The 16,542-nt window shown below is 42.1% G+C and overlaps 1 protein-coding gene across 1 annotated transcript in view; it reads left to right on the top strand.

Moving 5' to 3' along the window:
* Positions 1–880: 880 nt before the first annotated feature.
* Positions 881–16,542, top strand: part of itgb8 (integrin, beta 8) — a 23,083-nt gene continuing 7,421 nt past the window's right edge. Inside the window, exons 1-10 of the mRNA XM_037693613.1 lie at positions 881–965; positions 2,566–2,654; positions 6,935–7,106; positions 7,628–7,734; positions 7,953–8,092; positions 9,962–10,127; positions 13,413–13,571; positions 13,667–13,762; positions 13,874–13,966; positions 14,705–14,880. Of these exons, the coding sequence (XP_037549541.1) occupies positions 881–965; positions 2,566–2,654; positions 6,935–7,106; positions 7,628–7,734; positions 7,953–8,092; positions 9,962–10,127; positions 13,413–13,571; positions 13,667–13,762; positions 13,874–13,966; positions 14,705–14,880 (1,283 nt within the window). The remainder of the gene's footprint in view (positions 966–2,565; positions 2,655–6,934; positions 7,107–7,627; positions 7,735–7,952; positions 8,093–9,961; positions 10,128–13,412; positions 13,572–13,666; positions 13,763–13,873; positions 13,967–14,704; positions 14,881–16,542) is intronic.

The raw sequence follows: 16,542 nt of genomic DNA, 5'->3' as shown, positions 1-16,542 counted from the left end.
AGCAACCTTGCATTTGCTGGACAGCCATAATTCCTTTCCGAGCCACATGTCCAGCCATTTTGGTACAAGCTGGTGTCAAATCTTGCAGAAAGTTTAGAATAATCCTCAAGAAATAGCAATATAACGTGAAGCCGACAGTGATGTAAAAAAAATAAAGTTCTTGCCTGAAGGGCTTTAAAGTCTGAAGAGTCATCTACAACAGGTAAGATATTGCTTGTTCTTCTACACAGAACTTCAGGTCGAAATGGCCGGAGTATGCCTTTAACTAAGCAGACTCCTTGAGAGAACTCCTGCTCCCTTCAAGAAGCAGCAGAGACACGAGGGCTGAGTCCAAGGACGCGGTCCAGCTGGAAAGCACCACATCACAACTCCTAGTTCTCTCTCTCTCTCTCTCTCTCTCGCTCACTCACTCACTGTTGGCCCCGCCCCTCTTCTGCCGGCGTCGTTGCCATGGCATCCGCCTGCCTGAGAGTCAGTCACCTCGCGCTCACTCCTGGATTCGGAGCCTGAACGCAGCGCCGCTCGGTACCTGCGACAGACTTTCCCCCGGCAGCCCCGAGACACAGAGGGGGAGACAGGGGGGGACGGGCGTCCATTGTCCGACACACACCTGGAAGTAAATGGAGGGACTGTGTGAGACAGCCGCTGTCCAACTATTGCTTCACGTCTCGTGGTCCGGCGGCATAAAGCTCATTTGACCCGGGGGATGTGAATACCTCCCCGGGATTAGAGGGGGGTGTTTTCAGGGGGGGGAGGAGGGGGGAGAGCGTGAAGGACAATGTCCCGTGGCTGTTGTTCCTGCGGCGGAGGACTCACGGAGCTCAGTTTCAGCCGGTTCGTCCTCCAGCAGCTGCTCGGCTCCTCTTGAATCTCCGACAGGATGACTTCCGGTCTTCCTCCTCTGGGTGTCCTCCTGCTCTGCTGCGCCGTGGCGCGCGCACTCTGCGCTGAAGCTTCCAGTGCGGGTGAGTGGAGCCTCATTGGGACCAGTTACATAATGTGAGTCTTCAACCACCGCGCAGCATCCAGCTGTGGTTAGAGCAGTCGTCCTCCAGTGGGAGAGTTGGGGGTTCAGTTCCACATGCTGAAGTGTCCGTGGGCAAGACACGGAACCCCTCGTTGCCTCTGATGTGTGTCCATGAGTGTGACTAGTCTTTGTAAAGGTATGAATGGGTCAGTGAGGACACAGGTAAAGAGCTCTGAGTGTCTTAATTACTTTGTAGATGGAAAGGTGCTAATAAGTACAGTCCATTTACAATGTGCCTCCGGTTGAAAATGTCTAAAATGTTATTTTCCCTAAAGATTTTAATTGTGTGGTTTAAAGTGAAACATGTGATGATACAAGAGTGTTAGAAAGTCCTGAATCCATCAATTTACTATTCAAGTTACCTCATTAGTCTGGTCCAGTCGTGTAGTCTACATTTTTGTATGCTGTGCTTAGAAACCAAGTAATCGTCAATTTATTGGGATTTTTAAACATATTGAACATTTCCAACATTCCCTGATGCTTATATTTGAATAAATGAACAACAAACTTTGTACAACAGTTGGCTTTGTATTAAAAAGTTACAGAATTTATAAAACAGCATCAAAGCAAAGCGCTGCACACAGATAGACTGTCATTGATACGTTTAACTGTTGTTTAACATATTAATGACACGTGTCTAATGATATGTCACGTATCATTGGGCACTTTGAAGTGCGTACACTGAAATTCTTGAGCTTTTCTAGTGGATTTACTCCGTACACCTGAATATCACATAGACTACATCACTGGATGCTGATGAAGCTGAACTGAAATCCAATGTCCTGACAAACCACCACTAAAATAACCCTCGTCAAGAGTTTCCCGTCCGTTTGACTAAAACTGATTACATGCCAGCACTCAGTCTGAATCCCTCACCGACCTGTCCACCTGTCCACCTGTCCACCTGTCCAAAATGCTCATCATTTCTATGATTCAAACTCTTCAACACTGCTGCAGCAAATACAAAGCCTCTTCCCGGTTATCTATCAGTTTGAATAAAAAGTTCACCACATGCCATCCGCAGGGGTTTAACAGAGGTCAGAGTGCTAATTGTGTCAGCGAGGCCTGCTAATGAGGTCTGTTAATGATGCTCAGACGTGCACGCTTTCTCTGTCCGACATTCCAGCTCTGTGAACAACTGCAATTGCTCTGGAAAATTCGATTTAAGCAGACAAATGACTTGAGTTAATCATTAATCCCAGGACAGGAAGCTGGAGGTGCACGCTGCTCCTTTTGTCTGCCAGTAAGCAACGTCCTTGGTATTTAAAGTGGTTCTGTTGGAATATCAGTGACACACATTCAGCAGAGCTCCGCTGAACCACTCCAGCAACTCCAGCACTTGTTCCCACGCTGATGCACACCCCTTAATATTCTGAAGAACCTCATCTGAGATGCCAAGTGGTGCTTCCATCGTTAAACGTATAAATGAGATCTTAATGTCTGCAGAGGCTTTGCTGCATGGCTAATGAGTGTTGACACACATTCTTTCATATGCTAATCCCTGAATCTTTTCATCTGTTTTTGTTGCCGTACATCAGCAGGGGCTGGTGCATGTTGGTCGCCCGGCGTCACCTCGTGCGCGGACTGCCTCCGACGTGGACCTCAGTGCTCCTGGTGCTTCAAGGAGGTAGGAATGTGTGCACGGGCTTGGCGTCTGTCTGTGACAGACAAAAAGGAAATAAAGCAAACAGTGGGAACGTGGCAAACATTCAGCAGCATTCCTCAAATGACACGCACCACAGCTTTCATGGCATCCGCCAATGAGAATATGTGTATGTTTGAGCTCAGCAGCCTGCTCTCTGTGACCGTGCGTGTGAACGTTTGCGTGCATGTTTTCTCAGAGCCGGAGCCGTGTGTTTAGTCTCTACACCCTCACATATCACTGCATCTGCCCCTGTTTGTCTTTATCTGTCTCTTCTGTGTGAGAAGAGCTCACCCCCTGCATCAGCCTTGAGAAACCATGAAGGCACAGTTGAGATCTGGAAAGGTTATGAACAAATAATATCTTACTTGTTGTAGATGGCTCTTTGGAGCGCCTGAGTTCAGAGCACACATGGACAAAATGTGCCTGTGGAGCCAACAGCAGCGCTCTGACCACGTCAATCTGCCTCCATCTCATTAAACAAGCAAAAGAAGTTTTAAATAAATAAAATGAATATTTTAATGAAGACTTTTTAGGAAAGTTAATCAAGTTTTATACTGGCTCTTTTACCAGTGTACATCTTTGCATTAAAGCCAATCTTTTATTTGTCAGCATTTAAAACAGGTTAATATTGAATGTAGGGCTGGAGAATAATTCAATATCAATATATCTCACGATATAATTTTATTCAATAACGGTAATATGAGTTTTAAGCACATTTTTGATATTTCAGTAGGATTACAGTGTTCCATTGAAGCATCTCTTTTTCTGTTCAGGTTGAAGCGGCCGCTTCAGTTTCGTCCTGAACAGAAAAAGCCGCGACACAACTATGTAAGTGCGTGGTGACGTGCACCACAGCTCGAAGGAGTCAGCGCTAGCAGGCTAGGCTAGGCTAGGCTAGGCTAAGCTCCGACACGTGGTAGTTTCGCTTCAAAATGAGTGCCCATGACCGTCAGAATATAACTGAACAAACAAGTGAAGAGATAGCAGATGACATGACGGTGTGGAAGTGGTTCGGTAAGATCCGATAAAGTGCAGGTTTCAGTGCTGCAAAATGTGTCGGAGAGTCGTTCCGACTAGCGGTGGCAACACATCTAGCTTGTTTCACTCGATAGAATGTGACGAGAGTCATAAGATGAAGCACAATAAAAGTCTGAGTCAACGTGTCCCTGAAACATCAGCCCCAGCTGCATCAAAAGAGAAACACATGCACGTGTTAGGGTTATGCTGTTGTTTAAAGTTAAAACAATTAATATGGATAAAGTTGAGAGTTTTATGTTTATTTTGTATATTTCAAATTTCTTTGAAGGCAAAATACAAATAAATTTATTCGTACAATTTGTACAGTTTTTCTGAGTCTTTTCTATTGTTTATATCGATACCGAATTAAATCGTTATCGACCGAAATCAAGAAATATATCGTGATAAAAGTTTTGGCCGTATTGTCCAGCTCTAATTGAATGTTTAAAAAAAGTAGGATTTTTTTTTTAAAGAAAACTTGACATCTTTCACAAGTGTACGTTCACAAACAATATGTTTGTGTTTTGACCAAACAAGCTTTAATCAAATCAGTCATTTTTACAGATTCAGAGCTAAAGCCTGGTGTGGTAGTAGCTGAGAGTCATTCTTAACAGAAAAAACTTAAAGGTCTTTAGCTACTATTACAATTTAGCTACTGTTTGGGTCTTTTTAACATGTTTGGTACGTTTAGCTTCTAGCTAGTTTTTAAAGGGTAAAGATTGATGAAGATGCTGTACCAACAATGTTCAGTCAGGTCATCTGGACGACTTCTGGTTTTTCTTCTTTTTTTTTTGTTGAGATGTTTCATCCGAAAGACTTCTTCAGTCCGAGGAGGCGCAAAGAAACCATCCAGATGACCTGACTGAACATTGTTGGATTTGTACCTGGATTATAGAGCATGAACTTTGGTGACCGATGAAGATACTTTTGGTGTTATATTTCAGTACTGGGACTTCAAGAATCATCGGAAAAAGCAAAGGAAGAAACTAATAAAGTAAAAGTATACAACATTTGTTAGCTATGTGTTGTGACGCCAAGAACGCCTTTTGCTTAAAGGCGCAGTATATTTTTGTAGACGATGTGATTATATACGGAAGATCTAGGTGGAATCCTGTCATTATATTTCAGTTCATCACTTTGTTGTCCATTTTTAAATAACACTTATAAAAGAAGAAGACGGTCTGACAAGCCTTTAGCTCATAAGCTTGGTCAGAATTAAACTCAGTCTGTTGTAAAGAGCCATCTACAGCAGGTAAGATATTAATTGCTCATTAAGCCTTCCACAGAACCCCACTTTCAAAGATCTTAACTATTTCTCAACCGTGCCGCTGCAGCCACCAAACACACACTGTGACTCCATGCTAATTAAATCAGATTTTCACCGAGTGTGTGTTAAACCTTCAGGTGCTTTCCCACCCTTTGAGCCCTGAGCGTCACTGACATCATCTTGCTGGGCTGGGCTCACTGGAGTATGTGAGGGCCTTCAAACATCACCTCCATGACCTCCTACACACACACGCACACACAGCCACGCTTGGACGAGCACTGAAAATAAAGCTGCAACAGTGTTTATGTACATGCGCGTCCACGTAACGCCTTCGGTTCCTGCTGATGGAGATCTATCGGCTGAAGGAAAGTCCCAGGAAGTCAGGCTCTAAACTTTTGGTATTAAGAGTTGTTACCGGGCTAAACATCGCCACAGGGAAATCAAATTATAAACAGAAGTCAGTCTGGCTTTCAGGTTCATGTCATGGTCATACATTTAAGAGCCATGTCAGCTTTTACTGTAGACTGTATGACTCTATGCTCGGGTGGGTTTTCACTCTAAAAATGGTAGAAATCCCCGGTAATTTGTCTGCTTTATTACACTTACGCAGAAAGTTCTTGATCTTTTCACAGACTTTACATTAAACCCATGTCAGGTTCTTAACACAGTCTGTTTAATAATCTATGTCTGGGCCTGCTGCATTGCACTTCTCTCAGGCTAAAGTACAAACACTGACTAATCTGCTCCGAAGCTCAGAGGTGTGACACTGCTCGGCTTCTGCTGTTGTTGAAAACTAACTACAGCGCACCAAAACACATTTGACAAAAGTGCCAAATAAAAAAATAAAAATCAGCTAAATATTAATTTCATCTCTCTGGAAACTCAGAGATCAGACCTAGAATAAGATGAACAAATAAGTGTCACTCCTTCTTCCGCACGGGTGCTTTTAACATCACGCTGTTGATATACTCTTTAACTCCAGCACAAACATAACAAGAAGGAAAAGAAACAAAAAATGAAACCAAACGTGAGTAACAGTGGAAGTGCTTTCAGCTTGTTGTGTGTCCCTGGCATCATCGCTGCGCTTCACAAAGAGCTCAAGTCACAAAATGAAAGTGAGCAAACGAAGAATGAAACCTCACCTTGCAACGTGAATTACACACGTGAATGGAGGCAGTGTGATACAGAAGAAAGAGGGACTTTTTCATTCCTAGTTTAAAATGTTCACTCCTTCTGACTGAGCGTGGCTCAGGAAGCTGCGACAAAGATGACCTCATCATAAACCCAACATAAAGAGCAGATTCAGGCTTAACGCTTGTGGGACACCACTGAAGTTCTCAGATAGGTCTTGTTCAGAAGGTCCTTTGTCTTGATTCTGAGTGATCTTCTCATCTAAAAAACAATTCCTAATTAACTAGAGAAACTGAATTTCTTGCAAAAATGAATGCTTATTGCAGAAGAACTTGCTGAAAAACAGCTGAACTGAGCAGAACAAGCACAAAAATGTTGTAGATAGCAGAAATAATCTGAAAGGAGCGAAGACAGCAGAAAAAAATACCCCCAGCTGAAATTAGCTGAAAGTAGCTGAAAAAAGTTTGAATTTGCAGAAGGAAGCTGAAAGAAGCTGAAGCAGAACAAAATGTGAATGGAGCAGTAAAAGGTTGTAAACACATCTAAAGATTTGAAGGAAGTAAAATGAGCTCAGTTCATTTTCTGTAAATGTCAGAAAAGGCTAAATATTTCAAAAAGCTAAAGTTGCACCAAGACCAAAAGTCATAGCAGGATCGTCCTGAAAGAGCCGAATGTTTTGATTTATGATTAGAAAATTGAAATAGCACAAAAATCGTGGAACGAGAAAGATGCTGAAAAACGTACAAAAGAAAAATGGATCACCATGAGTGAATGCTTCATAAACATTCACACAGTAAAGTGTGTTTAATACTTGATGTTTTAATCCAGACTTGTGTTGGGTCTCTAGGACTTCCTGCACGGGGCTGGGCTGAGCCATCGCTGCGACCTGCCGGAGAACCTACGCAGGAGGGGCTGCGAACTGGAGTTCATGGAGCAGTCGGAGGTCAAGGTGGAGGTTGGCGCTACGCTCAGCAGTACACAAGTGTCCCCACAAGACATCAGCATCACCCTCAGACCAGGTAATAGTAATAGTAAAACATTTTATTTGTATAGCACTTTTCTAAATAATCAAAGACTCCCTGCATCTCCAGATCTGAGGACATTTCAAGTGTTTATTGGGATAAATTTCTAATTTAAAGTTCAAGTTTCTTTATTGTCATTCGCATCACATCTGGTACTGTACTGTACTCAAGGTCCCAGTTACATCCAAAAATAGCACAAATATAAAGTGTAAAAAGAGACAGTATACAAGGGTCTATATACGCTAAAATATACGCTAAGATGTACACTAAACGATATGCTAAAAAACATTTAAGCTAAACACTAATAATGTAAAATATTACAGTATATTAAACAGCAGCCTGAACATGAGTCTGAGCAGATAGGTATGAATACAGCAGCAAAAAGGCAAGGGATCAGCAGCATTGATAATCAGCAGCACAGATAAGTCATTTATCACCAATTAAAGTGGCATTGCAGTGATTTACAGGGATTAAATAATTCATTTAAGGGAATGTTGTGTGTATGTGTGTGTGTTTAGGTTCAGAGGCCAGTTTCACTGTGGCTGTGAAGCAGCTGGAGCGCTATCCCGTGGATCTGTACTATCTGGTGGATGTATCAGCTTCCATGCAGGAAAACCTCAACCATGTAGGTGTTAAGACTCTCAGACACACACACTGGTTAAAAAAAGTAAATATCACCAAGATTTCTATTTAATTTTGATTCATCACAGATTTTTCCACCCAGTTTTCTTCTATCTGTTATGAGGAATTGCTATAACAAAAGAGGAAGTAGGAAATAAACTGTGTTTCGCTTGAATCCTCTCGGTTGCTCACATGGTTTGTGCTCTCTGTGTTTCCACACAGCTGAAGACGGTCGGCGTGGCTCTGTCCCTTCGTATGACGGCGCACACCTCAGACCTTTGGCTGGGCTTCGGCTCATTTGTGGACAAACCCGTCTCTCCTTACATCAATGTCCATCCCTCTAAGATCAACAACCCCTGCAGGTAAGAAAAATGGCTTGGCTGGTTGGGTTATCTATTGTGACACAGCCACATTAATCTTCACTTTGCAACCCACTGCCATCCTTTTCTTGCTGTAAACAGAGGAGCACACGCTGCACAGCCTGTTACATTCCTTAGATAACGTTCTTCTTTGAACATGTTTTACTGGCATTTTAGAGAAACTGAGGCATAAAAAGATACACAAAATGTTCCTCTGCACTCATCCCTGAAACTTTTACCTTGAAGATCCTGAGCAACATACAAAAATAAACAAAGAAAATAAAAAAAAAACTGTTTTGACTATTAAAACTGGGCATAATTTATGAGAAAAACTTATAATTAGGACAAATAATGGCTTCTGTTCAAGCACAAATAACAAACACACATGCAGGAATGAAAACTGATGCAAGTTTAAAGATCTCTTCAGTACATTTGATCATTCTGAGGATAGAAATGACCTTTTTCTTTTTTTTTAACAAACTGCCAAAGCTGCTCATTAAACTTTGGATCAAAGATAATAACATTTTTATTTTTACAGAGAACCAACAAAGTTCAGTCAGGTCATCTGGACGGTTTCTTTTTTTTCTGAGATGTTCCATCTTTCATCCAAAGGACTTCATCAGTCCGAGGAGCCACAACAAACTTAGTCCCACAAGCAGCACACTCATAGTGGACCAACAAGTGTGCTGGTGATAAGATGGTTTTTGGGGCAGATCCCAGAAGTGGGAGTCTGCTGCATGTGGGACTGAGTTTATGTTGACTCCTCGGACTGATGAAGTCCTTTGGATGAAGGACAAAACGTCTCGACGACAACAACAAAAACATCCAGATGATCTGACTGAACATTGTTGGATTTTTTACCTGGATTATTGAGCATGAACTTTGATACAGCAAAACAGTTTTTCATTGTGATTTCAAATAAATGAATTACATTTATTTTTAATTTTTACTAAAGTTTTGTTGCCACCGTCTACTATAAATGTGTTCAGAAGGATAATTCACCTGTCCTAACCTTTCTAAATGAATAAGATTTTCAGTTTTGTTCATAACATAAACAAACAATAGGGCAGCAAGAGCTTTAGGAACATCAGTCATTGACTTTTGGACATGTGGTACTGTGCAAAAGTCTTGAATCATCCCTCATTTCCTTATATTTGCTTCCAATGAGCCAGACTTTCATTTCGTCTGATAAACAGTTCTTTAAATCCTCTGAAGGCCTTATAAAGTTTTTCTTTGGCCTTTAGCAGCTTGTAATAAATACACAACTTGTTACATTTTCTTTAGTAGCACGTATGAAAAATACCACACAGTTGAACACAAATTATTTTAGCACAAATCAAAGTGATTCCCTGAGAAGTGACATACAGCAGATGATCAGCTGAAGGATGATGCATCTCTCAGGTCCACTTTCAGGTCTTTGGTGGATTAGGAATAAATAAATAAATTACTTTTAGTTACTGGTAGTTTGTTGTAAAGTGACTTTTTAGAACTGACCCTTATTTTTGTTTATCGTACACTTGATTATCTTCCTCATTATGCCTTCAAGTACAAAGTCATGAAAGAAAATGACTTTAATAAAAAGCAGCAAAAGTCCAAAGAGAAAACTTTAAAACACTCTCAGAAAGCTTTTAAAACTTAGACCACTCTTAAAGATTACAAGAGAGCGGCTCCTTGAAAGCAAAACACAAACAAACGGGGAGGATTTAAAACTTTTGCACACATTTGACCAGCTGTCCTGTTCTGTATGAGTCCACTTCTGTGAGCCTCGTCACAAAAGAGCTGCAGCTTCATGGGGTCCTCTCGCTCTGCGCGAACAAAAACAACAACTTCACATCCCTGAATGGTCTTTGTCTGGTTTGTACTCGTCACCAGTGACTATGAGATCCACTGTCGTCCGGCCCACGGTTTCCACCACGTCCTCAGCATGACCGGGAACATGAGCGAGTTCACGCGTGTGATCAAACGCCAGCGCATCTCCGGGAACATGGATACACCTGAAGGAGGCCTGGACGCCATGCTGCAGGCTGCCGTCTGTCAGGTGGGTGGGACTTGTCTGGAAGGTGGTGTTTGTCCGGGGGTAGTGGAGCCCCTCTGACTCAGCAGTGCATGTTAACACTGGAATCTCATATAATAGTGACATCACTGCCGGAGCAACACAGCTGCTCACAATACAGCTGCAGGAGGGCTTTGAGTCAGAACATGTGAAGGGGGCCACGGCTCACCAGATTTCAGGGAATCACCACCACGGTGGTCAAGTCCAGAAATAGACTCTCCATGACATCATAGCTACTATAAGCTCTGATTTTCCTTAAATACACTTGAACACACACCCTTCCATTTTCTCACACTGTCTCCAGTGATTCATGGGCATGAAGACGGAGCCTCTCTGTCTGATAGTGGAACTTCTGCTGCTTTTCCTCTAATTTGGTTTTGCAGAAGGACCTGATCATCGTGGAAACTAATGTAGTTCAGATGAATGAAATGTTTGAGTGTGCATGGTTTTTTCTTCTCCTTTTACCACACTTGTAAATCTTGAACATATGAAGCACGCACGGTTTTCCACATCAGTAAGTCTGACTGTTGATAAGCAGTGATTTAAGAGGTTAACAATGGGTGAGGGGGGGATTTGTGAAACTTATTCCCAGAATAAAATGAGTCGTTTTTTGGTCTGGTGGAGATGTTTGGTGCTCGCTGTAACATATGGTCTTATACAGTATATAGACTGTGTTTACTGTCTGTGCAGTTTCTGTCTCTGTGTTTAGGTGTAAGGCTGCCTCAGCACTGCAGCTTGCACTATTTTTAAACGTACTTTATATAGAAGTTTTTTTAATTATTATTATTATTTTCAATTTTATAACTAAATATCCCTCCAACAATTAAGCAATCATTTGTTTTCTTTTCTTTCGGCTGCTCCCTTCTTCAGAGGTCGCCACAGTGAACAAACTTCACACGAAGCCTTGACAATTGTTTTTACACAGAATGTCCTTCCTGACGCAACCACAGATCCCAGAGCTACCACAGCCTCAGTGTGGAGCAGAGAGCTGCTATCTACGGCGCCCGAGGGAGCAGAAGACTTTCTTCTTGCTTGCCCTCAGCCAAGGCAGATGCTTCTTCCTCCGCTTCCTCCTTTTTCTGCTCTTTGTCCTGTGAACCTTTTTCAGAGCCTCTTTCTGCATATCTTCCAAATTGTAAACTATGGATCTGGTCAGCTGGTTTCTCAATGCAATTGATCAAATTTTCTCAACAAGAAGACCGGGTGAAGGAGAGCCCTCTTAACCTTGACCAAACACTATTCATGTACATAATGGGATTTATGATAACAGGATTTCTGCTTTTTGGAGTTGGTGGTCACCTGGATTATTGACAAATTCTGAAACGTCAGCAGCTGCTAAGCTGCCTGGCATGTGTGAAGAAGGTGCCGTGCTTGGCAACACTCAGACTCATGTGAACTATCTGTGGACCTGTATCAGAGCTGAGCCAGTTGATAGACGTGCCATCTCTTATCAGGACTATGGAACTTTCTGGCGGTGTTCACAGATGGTGGGAAGGAATAGATCTTGGAGAAGTTTTAAGCTCGACTCGGCGTATGTAATCATGGCTGTTTGGAGTCGCCATGAGATGAGATGTACGAGCGAGACTGTAAAGGCAGATGGAAATTAACAGAGCTCAGTCTGACCCAAAACAAATGTTGATATCTAAATCTGTCTCTGGCCTTGGATGGCTATTTATCTCAATTTCTCCTGGATGTTATGGAAACAAGACGCTCTGTCCCCCCTCCCCAAGGACATGGACCTGTGTCAGAGCTCAACTGCGCTGGCTGATAACCATTGCACCACCTCTTATCAGGACTATGGCTGTGGGGTGGGGGTGGGGGGGTTGTCCTCTGGACAGTGTTCACGGACTATACTTCCCCTCAAACTCATGCCTTCGCTGGCCTCCCTGATTGCCCCTTCCCTGGTGCAGCAACCTAGGAGATGTGAAGGCGCCAATGGCTGCATCGTTCACCTGGCGGCTTGTCCCACCCACTCCACACACATACAGTATGTCTATGTTATGTTAGTATGTTGCTTTTTTGTGCAGTTTTTGTTTACAACTTCACGCTGTGCGCTGTTCAAGGACACAGTGTGAGATAGGATTTGTTTTAAATCTCTTCTTCTGTCATGTTTTCCCTTTTTCTAATCTAAAGAAAGAGGAGTGCCTCTTAGTTGCTGAAAGCCTCAGACACCCTGTCTACCCATGTGTGTTTCTTTATGTTTCTTTGAATGGGCTGTACTGAAATGCATTTCACTGTACTATTAATCTTGTGTTAACCTTGCATATGACAAATAAACACAACTTGAACTTGAGATGGTGGGGGTTAAGAGACTTGCTCAAGGGCCCAGAATGGGACAAATGAGGGTGGAGGCAGGCTTTTCCCACCCAAATTTTTTATGTTGTCAGTATGGGATGTTGAACCGGCAACTTTCTGATCACAGATCTACTTTTAATCTCTGCACCACCACTCCTCTCTGTTATTCCAACATATTGCAAGGTGTTCCACTTTGTCTTTTATTTATTTCTGAGCTTTTTTCAGTTTCGTTGGGATTTGGTCATCTAAATGAGGGTTCATATTTCAAAAGGACCATCAGAGCCTAATTTACACATTGCTTTTAATAATCATCTAAATACAACATTTTTCAGTCAGGTCATCTGGACAGTTTCTTTTTTTGTGCTGAAACGTTTCGCCTTCAATCCGGAAGGCTTCATCAGTCAAGAAACGCACAACAAAACCGATTCTTCCCCCAACAGCTTACTCCAAAGTGGAACAAACCAGTTCTGCTTGTGATAAGATGGTCTTTTTGGTACGCCCCCTCCTCCATTGCCGGCCCTCTTCCTTGTTGACAGTTGTGTCAAACTGGTTGAACACAACAAAGTCCATGCTCAATAATCCAGGTATAAAATCCAAAATTTTTCAGTCAGGCCATCTGGACCTTCTGGATGAAGCCTTCCGGATCGAAGGCGAAACATTTCATCACAAATACAGTAACTGTCCAGATGACCTGACTGAAAAATGTTGGATTTTATACCTGGATTATTGAGCATGGACTTTGTTGTAATCATCTAAATAGTTTAAAGGGTTTGCTTTTGGTTTTTATTAAAATTTGACGTAGCATCTCAACATTTATTCTTGGAAAACAATTTTTCTGAACTTGTGTCAAACTGCAATATGACATCTCAGCAGTTATTCATTCATTCCTTCATTCATTCATTCATTCATTCATTCATTCATTCATTCATTCATTCATTCATTCATTTATCTATCTATCTATCTACCTTTGGTCAGAATGCAGTCGGATGGCGACCGGAGGCGAAGCGCCTGTTGCTTCTGATGACTGACCAGCCGTCTCACCTCGCCCTGGACAGCCGGCTCGGTGGGATTGTCGTGCCACATGACGGCCGCTGTCACCTGGAGAACAATGTCTACACCGGCAGCACCAGGATGGTGAGACAACTAAACTGGTATTACTTGATACGCAGCCGTTTGAAGCATTCAAACCACAAGGTAAACTCCTGCTTTAAAAACTCCCACCTCGACAGGATCATCCCAGCTTGGGTCAGCTCTCCGACAAACTGCTTGAAAACCACATCTACTCCGTTTTTGCTGTGGAGAAGCTGCAGTACCAGTGGTATGAGGTAATCTGCATGACTATGGACAAAGACTGCAACATCCTCTGTCTTCAAAGACTTTTTTAATGGGCAGAGATCAATTTGAATCATTTTTTTAACCTCTCTTTCCGTCTCTAGGAGTTGGTTCGCCTGCTGCCTGGATCCCACCTGGGGAAGTTAGGCCTCTTCCAGGGGCCAAACCTCATAGATCTGGTGGTAGATGCATACAAGGTAAAATTGCTTACATGTGCTTCCCCTTTAAGAGCTCCTTGTCCTTCCTCAATGTCCTTTTTGCCTTTCCAGCAGAGACAGCAGCACAAAAAGAGCCAACACATCTCTTTCCCAAAAACACAACGGATGTGTTTGCTGTCTGATCTGCACACACAACAAGGTTTCTGAACATTTCAGAACGGGCTTTATTAAAAGGGATGTGCTGCTGACAACAAAGACTTTCTCTGCAACTTAAAGTTCTGAATGTGATAAATCAGATTACAGCAAATGTTTTTCCGTTATGGTTATACTAGAAAACAGATAAAAGAAGTTGTTAGAGCAGGTTAGGGCTTTTTTAAAATGTGTTTGTATGAGACTAGAAGTTAGTTCAGCCATGATCTAAGCTATAATTTAGCATGCGCCACAGCACTCCATTGTTTCCCTCTAGAATCTGTCAAATCTACAGATCTGGGTGCACAGCTACGCATATGCATGGACACACAAAGCGACAGGGCCAGAACAGAAGCTACCATTATAAATAGCCATCAGATCCCCACAGAAACTATGTGTCCTGATCACAAATGAGCACAAAGATGCTATTTTTAGTCTCACCTCCTCCTCGTCCCCCATGATTCCTCCTGTGGGTCAGAGAAAAGAAGACATTGTGCTTACGATCAGCACAAACTGTTGGATATTTTTAGGCTCAGGCGCTACATTAAATGTAGCTTTTTGATCTGTTTTTGTCTTTGCTCTCCTTAGAGGTTGTTGTCAGAGGTGGCGGTGTCCGTGTCAGTGGAGGACGAGGCAGTCAGCAGGTACTGGGTGTCCGTCTTTCCTCTTTGTCCTCACGGGTCCACTGCCAAGGGCCGGAGCTGCTCGGGAGTGCAGCCAGGGCAGACGGTAAACACAAACCCACACCGTCACTACACAACACGGTCAAAGGACATGCACGGTCACAGCTGCATCATCATTTAGCTTCATGTTATTCATATTTTATACACAAATTGTTGCAAGAGGCTTTCAGACAAAAGACAAAACACGTCACTGAGTGCTTTACATAACAGAAAAGATTTGGCTGAGCCGATTAGAGCAACAAGAAAACATGTCCATGTAGCTCCATGACCTTTTTGTTTCAAAACCCTGACCCTGCCTAATATGAGTCTTCAGTCAAGCAAAAATGTGACTCTTATATTCATAAACCTTATCTACCTGAAAAAAAAAAAGACTAAATGTGCACTGGAGGTGTTTGGTGTGGCAGAATGTGCATTTATCCAAAAAGCTGAAAAACAGCATTCTTCCATAACAACTACAGAAAGCTAGTCCCTATTTAGAAGCATTTCAGTACAGTTAGGAAATTTGGCTTTTTTCACATCCCTAAATCTCTCAGAGGTTTCCTTCCATGAGATTTTTGCGTTCTTTGCTGCACACCAACGTACTTATTCACAGTTGCTCCATTGTGCACAGACTAATGCGTTTTATCCATGCGAGGATTAAACTGAATTATGGAAAGTACCAAAACTTACCAGAAGGGTGATAATCATCAAGGGACGACTTGACCGAAGATTTAAATCTTTGTTGTGCACTGTTTTCAGCATGAACGACGTAATTATTCGAACTGAGTCACACTCGGGCTTTATTAAAGACTTCCACTCAGTCAAACAACATCCTGTACCAAGACTTATCTTTACCCAGACTCAACCTCATACAATAAACGGTATAAGAAGCATCCGAAGAACCAAGATCAGAAGAAATGAAAGCTGCTCCCAGTGGCTCGTTAGGGTCGCCATGGTAACCACGCACCTATGGCAATTTTGCTTGAACTGTACACTGTACAATGGATAACGAGAAAAACTCACAGCCCACTATTCTGTCTTATGTTTTAGCTTCTCCATATATTTTGGTGTGCAGTATTTTTGTGTAGGTTTTACCAAAAGAGTAGCACATCAAAAATTGTGACAGAATCACTGCAGAATATTAATAACATGCTTCAGTGATTATGCATCAGCAGCTTTAGTTACAATTTTTGGTCTCCTGGTGGCGTCTAGAACAAAAAAGAAGATGTTGCAATGCCAGAGTTACTTAAATGTACAGTTTGGAGACTGTAGGTACTGTTTAATTTGGGACTTTTAATTCAGCAGCTATTCTTTATGGAGGACAGAATGTGACTAAATGAAATAAATAAATACATTATATATATATATATACATAACAATTAAGTGTATCATTTAATTATTAAAAACATAATTAATTAATTAAATATACAATTAAATTAACAAAGTCCATGCTCAATCATCCAGGTATACAATCCAACATTTTTCAGTCAGGTCATCTGGACAGTTTTTTTTTTTTTTGGGTTCTGAAACGTTTCACCTTCGATCCAGAAGACTTCATCAGTCAAGGAAACACACAACAAAACTGATTCTTCCCCCAACAGCTTACTCCAAAGTGGAACAAACCAGTTTTGTTTGTGATAAGATGGTCTCTTTGGTACGCCCCTCCTCCATTGCCGGCCCTCCTCCTTATTGACAGTCTTGTCAAACTGGTTGAAAACAACAAAGTCCATGCTCAATAACCCAGGTATACAATCCAACATTTTT

The sequence above is a fragment of the Nematolebias whitei genome, chromosome 19 (assembly GCF_014905685.2).
Source record: "Nematolebias whitei isolate Nwh7 chromosome 19, NemWhi1, whole genome shotgun sequence".
Classification (NCBI taxonomy): domain Eukaryota; kingdom Metazoa; phylum Chordata; class Actinopteri; order Cyprinodontiformes; family Rivulidae; genus Nematolebias; species Nematolebias whitei.
Note: the sequence above shows the minus strand (reverse complement) of the source record. Positions and strands in the feature narration are given on the sequence as shown.